Source organism: Corvus brachyrhynchos, unplaced genomic scaffold, assembly GCF_000691975.1.
Source record: "Corvus brachyrhynchos isolate BGI_N302 unplaced genomic scaffold, ASM69197v1 scaffold85, whole genome shotgun sequence".
NCBI classification, from domain to species: domain Eukaryota; kingdom Metazoa; phylum Chordata; class Aves; order Passeriformes; family Corvidae; genus Corvus; species Corvus brachyrhynchos.
In genome coordinates this window covers 23,546-33,048 of record NW_008238634.1, presented here as the reverse complement: position 1 = coordinate 33,048, position 9,503 = coordinate 23,546, and the positions used below count along the sequence as shown (strand labels likewise).

Here is a 9,503-nt window from a genome sequence, read left to right as displayed (position 1 = left end):
CAGAGGGAGTGCAAGCCCACAGGGTCCCCTCGGGATGGAGCGGTTCCCTCAGCCTCCGGGTATGACTCGGCTTCGGGCGCGTCCCTGACCCGCGGTTGTCCCTCGACAGGGGAAGGGCTTGTTCGCCACCAAAAACATCCGCAAAGGGGAAACAGTGTTCGTGGAGAGGCCGGTGGTGTCATCCCAGTTCCTCTGGAACGCCCTGTACAACTACCGAGGTGAGCGGCTGGCGCTGGTGGCACGTCCCCATCCCTGTCACCTGTCCTGGTGAGGTGACCGCGGGGCCCCAGAGGAGCTGCCCTGTACCAAGGGAAGGGTTCGGGTTTGTCTTAGTACCTCTGTAAAGGTGGCCCTGCTGCCTTTTCTATTTTTGCACGAAACTGTTGACAAGTTCAGGTGTTGTCTGAGGGATGGTGACTTCCACCAGCTCTGGAAGAATGTGCCAGGTGCCATCACGGAATCTTGGAATGGGTTGGGTTGGGTTGGAAGGGACCTTAAAGATCATATTCCACCCCTGCCGTGGGCAGGGACACCTTCAAGCCCCACCCCCTCGTTCCTCTCTGATGTTGGTACCAGTCTTGTTGTCTTGCCCTGAGTTCTGGCCTCTTTCCTTTCCAAAGGCTTTCCTGTGGCATGTGTCTGTCCATCCATCCATCCATCCGTCCATCCACCCACCCACCCATCCTTCCTTCCTGTCTCCCCACAGCCTGTGATCACTGCCTGCGGGCCCTGGAGACGGCGGAGGAGAACGCCCAGCGCCTGCTGGGGAAGAGCTCCCTGGTGCTGCCTCACCCGGAGCAGTGCAGCATCCGGAAAGACCTGCACCAGCAGTGTCCCCGCTGCCAGGTACGGGACTGCCTGGAGCCACCATGGTCTTCTTGGGATCGTTGACTCCTTTCCATCCAGCCAGGCTCTTGTGCTGTCTGCCTTTCCATGCTATGGGCTAAAGAACCAGGGCTCTGCGGGTCAGGGAGGGGGCACAGCTGGCTCTAGGAGCCCCTTTTCCTGCTGCCACAGCCAATGCCGGTGCTGTCCCTTGCTCTAGGTGACGTACTGCAGTGCAGAATGCAGGCAGGCAGCTCTGGAGCAGTACCACCAGGTCCTCTGCCTCGGCCCATCGCGGGACGACCCCACGCACCCCCTCAACAAGCTGCAGGAGGCGTGGAGGTAGGGCCTGACCTGCCTGCTGCTCCACGGCCAGGGGAGGTGGCTCTCCTGGGCTGGCTCCTTGCTTTGCATCCCTGCAAAAGGGGGCTGGAGGGTGGGGATGGCCGTGGGATACTGCCAGGCTCTTCCTCCTGGTTGGGTGATGGGGTGTTGGCAGCCCAAGGGTTTGGACACGCAGCTGAGCACTCCTTGTTTTTCTCCCAGTCAAGAGCTACAAAGCACTGAGCTGCACATCCCTCACTCCTGCCGTTTCATGGTGCTCCTGCAGATCTCCACCCTCTGGGAGATCCTCCTTGTAGCGTCTCATGGGCCCATTAAATTTCTGTCCCTGCTTTCAAAAAAAATGGCCTCAGAGGAGATAAGCAACATCCCTGACCCAAGCCTTGTCCCAAGCCCCAGCTGAGTTACCAGCATGGAAGGGGATTGTTTGTATGGCTGGAGCAGGAAGGTGGCTGCAGGTTCCTCTCCACTGGATCCCCGCACAGCGGTGCTGCACTGACCACTTTGGTGTGATGGATCAGTGCAGGCCTGGCCACACGTATGGCAGCTGCCTCTGCCTCCCTCCAGCTTTTCATTCCCATGCCAGCCCTGACCTGCTCATCTCTTCTCCATCCTAATCCCACAGAAACATGCATTATCCCCCGGAGACTTCCAGCATCATGCTGATGGCCAGGATGGTTGCCACCATCAAACAGGTACAGTGGGTGGTTTCGTTACCTGTTGTGGAAGTTATTCCCAAGGCTCTGTTTCCTTGGCCTGGCTTTCTCAGCATTTATTCTGACAAATCTCCCTCTCTCTGGGCTGTGGAGGAAAGTGGTGTTGGTGCAATGCCTCTGCTTGATTCTTTTGTCAGGCTAAAGACAAGGAGTGGTGGATCAAGGCCTTCTCCCAGTTCTGCAGCAAGACAGCGAATGAAGAAGAGGAGATTGTGCACAAGCTGCTGGGGGACAAATTTAAGGTAAGACCCAGCAGCTCTTGAATCCTTGAGCCTTCCTTCTCCTGCCTGTGTCTGTGAGCCCACAGGTGCAGAAGCCTCATTGCAGCGGGGATGGGAAACACTGGGAATTCCAGGCTTAGAGGGAGGGCCCTGCCAGTGGGGAGGTGGGCTGCTTAGAGGGTTTTGGCCTTGTGGTGCTCCCATGGGATGTGCTGCTCCTTCCTGTGGGGGAGATGTTCCTGCAGTGGGCTGGGACAGCGTGATATTTAGCTGCTGAGTAGGTGGCTTTTGCTGCTAAAATGGGTGGATTTCACGGCTATGAGGGCAGCAGCCTCCAGCCGTGCAGGGCAGGCCGAGGAGCCTGAGTCCTTCCGGAGCCTCTGGCCTGTGCTGGGCTCAGCCTCAGCCCGGGGCTGACGCCCACAGCACCTCCCACCCTGACTGTGCTGCCACGTCCTGCCAGGGCCAGCTGGAGCTGCTGCGCTTGCTCTTCACCGAAGCCCTCTATGACGAATATCTCAGCAGGGTGAGTGCATCTGCCTCCCAAATAGCCCAAGAGCATTGGCCAGGGCTTGCTTCCCCCAAAGTTCCCTGTGGCATTTGAGGCATTGCAGAGCGAGGTGCTCCTGCAGGCTGGCCTGGACTCAGTTCCTTTCTGCTCTCCCTTGGGCAGTGGTTCACTCCAGAAGGCTTTCGATCCCTCTTTGCCCTCGTCGGGACCAATGGCCAAGGCATAGGAACCAGGTAATGGGGCTTTGTGGGCGCTCCTTGCAGGGCAGTGGAGATGTGGAGTGTAAGTGGCTGGGTTTAAGAGAGCGGAAAGGAGAGAGACTTAAAAACTTCATCCTGGCTGTGTCCCACCGTTTCACACCCCTCTGCCAGACCTTGGCTGCTCAGACCCACCTTGGATCCTCTCTGGGAGGTCCAGCTGTGTGCTGACAGCACTGTGGGACTGTAACAATGTCCCACTGCTCCCTGACAGCACGGTGGGACTGTGATGGGTCCTGCTGCTCCCTGACAGCACGGTGGGACTGTGATGGGTCCTGCTGCTCCCTCACAGCATGATGGGACTGTGATGGGTCCTGCTGCTTCTGACACCACTGTGGGACTGTAACAGTGTCCCACTGCTCCCGACAGCACTGTGGGACTGTGACAGTGCCCGTTTCCCAACAGCTCCCTGAGCCAGTGGGTGCATGCATGCGACGCGCTGGATCTGCCCATGCTGCAGCGGGAGGAGCTGGACGCCTTCATTGACCAGCTCTACAAGGACATCGAGAAGGGTGAGGCTCTGTGGGAGTGCAGGGACAGGACACGGAGCCTTGGGATGTGAATCTTTGTCCTCCATCCCCTCCCAGTGGGAGGGAAAGGCTCTTGGGAAGTCACCCTCCAGCACCCAGTCCCAAAGCAGTGCTGGCTGTGGGTGTTCCGTGCTGATGGACATCCCTTTGTGCTCGTGTGTGGAAGAGCTGGAATGGACTATGCAAAGCTCTAACCCCTCTCTCTGTGCTGCAGAGTCGGGAGAGTTCCTCAACTGCGAGGGATCAGGGCTCTACGTGCTGCAGAGCTGCTGTAAGTAACACAAGGACTGGGAGGAAAACCAGTAGTGAGGGGGGGAAATGTCCCGTGCTAGGCTGGCTGTCTTCCTGACAACCCCTGGAGAAAGGGGTTTGTGCTTGCCATCTGTGGGATGAGATGGGCTGCATGTGATGGGTGCTGCTCCCTGTGTCCCCTGGCACCTTGCCCAGCTGTGGAATGGCCAGTCCTGCCTTGGATGCACTCAGATGTGATGTGGGTTCCAGGAGCCACTTAGGCATTTAGCAAAGAGATTGTATTGCCCGTAGGTAACCACAGCTGCATCCCCAATGCCGAGACATCCTTCCCAGAAAACAACTTCCTCCTGCATCTCACTGCTCTGGAGGACATCGAAGCAGGAGAGGTGAGACAGCAGGGCCTGGGTGACATCACACTGTGGCATCTCCCCTGTGTCCCCTCTGTCCTCCATGGACCCCAGCTCCAATACCTCCTGTGTCCAGTGTTGTCCTTAATTCAATCCCCATCCTATGTAGGGGCTGCCAGACCCCGTGTTTCTGCCTGCCTCTGAGAGGGACTGGGACAAATCCTGCTGCTTTGGGGAGTGGTTCTGAGCCCAGCCCATTTCTGTTTGCTCGCAGGAAATCTGCATCAGTTACTTAGACTGCTGTCAGAGGGAGCGGAGCAGACACAGCCGCAACAAGATACTCAGGTAGGGGCTGCCCGAAGGTACCTGAGGGGGAGCTCACACCCCTTTACACCCCAAACAGTCCATCAGGGCAGCACCCCCACCCCGGGCTGTGTGTGCCTTGGGGTGTGGCTGTGCACCAGCTGTGACCTTCAGTGGGCTTGTGACGAGGGGTGTGTGCAGCACGTGGTGCTTGTGGTGCTTCAAGCTCCTTGTAAAGTGTTGTAGCCTTGGGGACCAAGGATTTGGGATCCCCCCCTCTCTGCAGGAGTGAGCTGCAGAGTGGTGTAAGCCTCAAGGGTTCTCTGCCCCTCAAGGGTAGAGGTTCCTGCTGGTGGTCACTGTCCCCATGTCCATCACCCTTGTCCTGAGCCAGCAGGATGGAACCCCGAACTCCTCTGGGTTTGACACATTCAGCCCCTTCCTGGCTGTTCTCTTCCCAACCCCCTGCCCAGCAGCAGTGTGGGATCGTACCTGTCTCAACACCATCCCTCTGTCTCCTCCTGCCTGGCCACCTTCCAGGGAGAACTACTTGTTTACCTGCTCGTGTCCCAAGTGCCTCGCGCAAGCCGACGATGCTGACGTGACGTCGGATGAAGAGGAGGAGGGCGAAGGAGAGACGGACGATGCCGAGCTGGAGGATGAGATGACAGATGTGTGACCCTGGCCCCGGGCAAGAGGAGAGGGAAGGGACAGGAAGGGAAGGGCCTGGGGGTTCCTCCAAGAGGCAGCAGCTTTAATTCTAGAACAGGGTTGTGTTGTGGGGTCGGGTGGGCGCCGCGTGCCGGAGGTGCCGGAGTGGGGCAGCCGGGAGCCGGAGGCAGGCCCTGCTCCCGCCTGTCCGTGTTGTCTGTGTGTGTGTGTGTCAGGCTGTCCCCCGTCCCTGTGAGGACAAGCTGTGAGCTGGTGGCCCTCCACCACATCCCAGTTCCTGGCAGGGCTGGCTGGTGCTTGCAGTGGAGGCTGGAGGACAGTGGGATCCAGCCAGCCCCTGGACACCTTGCTGGTCACCTGTTGGCCACTCTGCCGTGTCTGTGCCGGCCGTGGATGCAGAGGAGCTTGTCCTTCCCACCCTGCAGGGACCAGGGGAACGTGTGGGTGTGTGTCTGTGTGTCTGTGCACAAGGGGTACTATTTAATGTCTATATTAGCACTATCTACACACACTGGAGCTGGGGCCCTTATATATCCTCCATCCCATGCCTTGGCCAGCACGGAGGGGCAGGGGGATCTTGCAGGGGACCCTTAGAGGGTGGCTCAGAGCTCAAGTCCAGCAGGGAGAGCGGAGCTGACCCTGCAGGCACCTCCTTCCCAATTCAGCCTCCTTCCACGACACAGAGCCCCAAGCAGCGACTGCAGGCCCGGCCCATTTGGGGATGAAGAATGGCCTGGAGCTGACATGGGCTGTGGTGTCATCCAAAACCCAAAAGACATTCTGGGTTTTGCAGAGAGGGAGTTGTCCCTCCCTCCAGCCGGCTGTGGGACGAGGATGTGCCCGTGTGGGAGCAGCCATGCCCAGGGATGCTTCATGTGCTGGGTGCTTCCCTGTGCCCAGTGGTCCCACATGGAGATGTGCCAGCACCGAGTGGTCCCGCTGGACGTCCCTTGTCATCCATCCCACGCTGCCACCCTCAAGGCCACACCACGCTGCGGTGTCCCTGCCTGCAGACCGTGTGGCTGGAGGGCCAGCACGGCTCCCAGCGACAGGCAGCAGGTCAGGGATGCACCCGGGGTTATTTCCTTCCTCTGTGGATTCTGGGGAGCTGTTTTCCTGCTGCCCTGTCCATGGCAGCTGGATTGTGGGACCGAGGGTGGCACACCTGTGACACTGCTATCACTGCCAGCCCTGCCTCCCACTGCTTGTCCCCAGCCGTCCCGGGGCCACGTCCCCTTCAGTGTTCGCAATAAACTGAGACTGGTGACAACTGGGGCCCTGTGCTTTGTACTGGTAAACTGGAGGGTGCTGAGGGCAGAGAGGGCTGTGACCCCGGGACTGGTCCCAGGGGGACACAGGTCTGGGGACGAGGGAACAGACACCTATGGAAGTGTGGGCTCTGGATTTGTGACCAGCTCACCCTTGGGGACAGCTGCTGGAGGCTGTGCTGTCTCACGAGGCTCTGACTGAGCCCTGCCCCAGCTGCAGGAGGCACTTGGGAAATTTTACTAGGAAAAAGTTTGAGATTTATCCCTTCATCCACTGACTGCTGGAAATAAAAGAGAAACTTCCCTTTCTCTAAAACTTACTCAGACTTCATTAGCTCAGACAAAAATATACAGACAACAGGTGAGCCCTGCTGATACAGATCAAGCCTGTGTCGCTCTCCCCCCCATCCCTGCCAGTCCTGCATCCCTCCAAATCAGCAGCACAAGGTCAAATGTTTCCTGGGAAGTGCTGGCCTGCTCTGGGCCTTCACCTCCCTCCCACACAGTCATGGTGCAGTGCCAGGCTCAAGGCTCCCCCCTGGCACTGGTGTTTGCCCTTGGCCACACACTGGTCCCAGCAGAAAGATCTCCCTGTCGCCGAATCCAGCGGGATCTCTGGAGCACGTTGGGATCCTTTCCTCAAACCTGGTCCTTAGGGTGAGATCCTGGGATCCACCAGAAGTCCTCAATCTGCCACAGCCTCTTGCTGCTACCAGAAGGTCCAGGGGGGCTGCATCATCTCGTAGGTGGGAATGCTGGTGACGTTGACAGGAATGGAGATGACGGCCCAGGGGAGCCCGTGCTGCTCCAGGGAGCGCCTGATCATGTACCTGGAGGGAGGAAGGGGTGACAAGTGTTCCCAAGCTGCCAGGGCTGGGAGTGCAGCCACACCTGAGCACAAACCACAGCTCAAACTCTGCCAATTCACCAGGACTGAATCCCTGCAAAATGTGGCTCCCAAAGCCCGGCAGGGCCACGCTGATCACTGGGACCTCCCTGTTGTGAGGGCACAAGGCTGGCACCCGGCCATTCCTGTGAGCTGTCCCACCCCTGGGAAGGCAGCCCAGGCACGTACCCATCCCTGCCCAGCAGGAAGAGCGCGGGGATGTCGGCCGTGCGCCGGGAGCTGTCCTGGATCATCTCAATGTAGAAGCTGTCGTTGTCGTAGGCGTTGTCAGCGATGATCACGGCCCGCCCGCCGTGCTCCTGGATCACTCGGGTCTTGGACAGGAAGGAGCAGCCCCTGTGGCACACGGTGACCACACAGTGACCAACCTGTGGTGGCCACACATAGCACCAGAGTCTGCACGTGCCAGAGCTTGCCTGGAGAAACCCAAACGAGGGATTGTCTCCCTGATTCCACACCTCTTCCAAACCCTGCTCCTCTGAGTCTGTATTTTAGGCACAAGCTACCCACGCTCCTAAAAAAATATAAAATCGTGGAAGGGTTTGGGTTGGAAGAGACCTTAAAGCTCATCCAGTTCCAGCCCCTGCCATGGGCAGGGACACTTTCCACCATCCCAGGTTGTTCCAAGCCCCATCCAACCTGGCCTTGGACACCTCCACAGATATGGCGCATCCAGAATTTCTTTGGTCAACCTGTGCCAGGGCCTCACCACTCTCACAGGGAAGAGTTCTTTCCCACTGTCCAATCTAAACCTACTCTTTTTCAATCTGAACCCAGACAGGGTTTCTTCGACCTTACCACAGGCTAAAAGATACAAGATGAAATGCTCCAGGGTAGGAACCCCCTCACATTTTCTTTGTTTACCCACATGGGGAAAGCCACAGGAATAATCTGGAGGTGATGGGGAGATGTGGCCAGGGCTCCCCTCCTGCCTGAGGGTCCCCCCAGCAGCTCCCATGACGCCAGACCTACCCCCTCTCCACCAAGGCGATCTGGTCCTGGATGAAGACCCCATTGTTCAGCTCTCCACAGGCTTCCGGAGGATCCGCTGGGACCAGGTGGATCTGGTCGTACCTTGTGTTCTCCGAGGAGACAGGCAGGGTGAGCCGGGGGGACTGGAGCTGCTTCCCCTCCCCTCCCCAGCCCCATGCCCTGCTCATCCCTGAGGGGGCTGGTTTTGGGGAGATTTTGGGCTCCCAGGTCCAGGGACGCTTGGAGCCAGCCCTGGGGCCAATCCCTGCCTCTGGAATCCTGCTGAGGCCAAGGATGCTCATGGAAGAGCAATGAGCTCCATTTTTATCAAAACTCCAGATCACTGAGCCCCATCAAGGAGCAGTATTGGGATGGAGGGGCCCAAGGTGACAAATTCAGTTTTTAATACTTACAAACACGCCACCGAAATCCTTGGCTGGGGTGGCAGTGAAGATGTAGCGGATGTCTCCGGGGCTCAGCACTTGGAAGTACAAATACTCATGGATGCGTAAACCTGGGGGTGAAAGGACAGAGCTGAGAGGCAAGGGAAACTAAAGGCAAAATCCCTGAAAAAAGGGGAAAATTCTCAGTTATCACTCCTGAACCATGGGGGAGGGAACACGCCCTTCAGCAATGCCAACTCCTGGCTGGGCCCAGGACCCAAAATGCCCCAAAAGTTTTGGGGTGTTCCAAGGGCAGATGCAGCAGTTCTCAGGGGCTGAGAGGGGATGGGGGTGGGAAAAGCACCGGGATTGGGGTGCACAAGGGGAAGGGGAAAATGCTGTGGGACCATGGAGGGGATAGGGGTGATAGGCACCCACAGAGGAGAAATGCTCCCGGATCACAATGCACCAAGGGGAAATGCACTTGGATTAGGATGCAGCAGGAAATGTGATGGAGCTGGGGTGCAGAGACGGGAAAGGTACCTGGATCACAGGGCCCAGAGGGGAAATAGAGGGGGGTCAGAGTGCAGCAAGTGGAAATGCTGCTGGATTGAGGCGCTGGATGGGGAAATGCAACTAGGTCGAGGTGCACCGAGGGAATTGCACCAGCACTGCGATGCAGAAGGGGAAATGCACCCATGTTGGGATGCAGGAAAGGAAATGCATCCGGATTGGGATGCAGGAGGGGAAAGACACCCGGATCGGGATGTAGGAGGAGAAACGCAATTAGGTGGGGGCGCTCCGAGGGGAATGCCCCCGTACTCCGATATAGGTACAGGAGGTGAATCGCAACAGCGACGCGGTGCCGGGAGGGGAAATACACCGGGATAGAGACACAGGAGGGGAACCGCAATGGGGCCGGGGTGCCGGGAGGGAAAATATCCCGGGATCGCGGTACGCCAAGCGGGGAGGCGGCCGGCCCGGGATGCTGGGGGTG

At 58.4% G+C, this 9,503-nt stretch overlaps 2 protein-coding genes across 2 annotated transcripts in view; one reads left to right on the top strand and one right to left on the bottom strand.

Annotated features, from left to right (window-relative positions):
* Positions 1-6,246, top strand: part of SMYD5 (SMYD family member 5) — a 7,213-nt gene extending 967 nt beyond the window's left edge. The window contains exons 2-13 of the mRNA XM_008636081.2: positions 110-218; positions 707-846; positions 1,046-1,167; positions 1,793-1,862; positions 2,021-2,125; positions 2,568-2,630; positions 2,778-2,848; positions 3,278-3,384; positions 3,617-3,673; positions 3,946-4,040; positions 4,276-4,346; positions 4,845-6,246. Coding sequence (XP_008634303.1) covers positions 110-218; positions 707-846; positions 1,046-1,167; positions 1,793-1,862; positions 2,021-2,125; positions 2,568-2,630; positions 2,778-2,848; positions 3,278-3,384; positions 3,617-3,673; positions 3,946-4,040; positions 4,276-4,346; positions 4,845-4,983 — 1,149 coding nt within the window. The 3' untranslated portion in view covers positions 4,984-6,246. The remainder of the gene's footprint in view (positions 1-109; positions 219-706; positions 847-1,045; positions 1,168-1,792; positions 1,863-2,020; positions 2,126-2,567; positions 2,631-2,777; positions 2,849-3,277; positions 3,385-3,616; positions 3,674-3,945; positions 4,041-4,275; positions 4,347-4,844) is intronic.
* A 303-nt stretch (positions 6,247-6,549) lies between these two features.
* The window catches only part of PRADC1 (protease associated domain containing 1), a 3,984-nt gene continuing 1,030 nt past the window's right edge, over positions 6,550-9,503 (bottom strand). Inside the window, exons 2-5 of the mRNA XM_008636080.1 lie at positions 8,537-8,674; positions 8,124-8,233; positions 7,320-7,487; positions 6,550-7,074 (exon numbers count right to left, since the gene is read on the bottom strand). Coding sequence (XP_008634302.1) covers positions 6,954-7,074; positions 7,320-7,487; positions 8,124-8,233; positions 8,537-8,674 — 537 coding nt within the window. The 3' untranslated portion in view covers positions 6,550-6,953. The remainder of the gene's footprint in view (positions 7,075-7,319; positions 7,488-8,123; positions 8,234-8,536; positions 8,675-9,503) is intronic.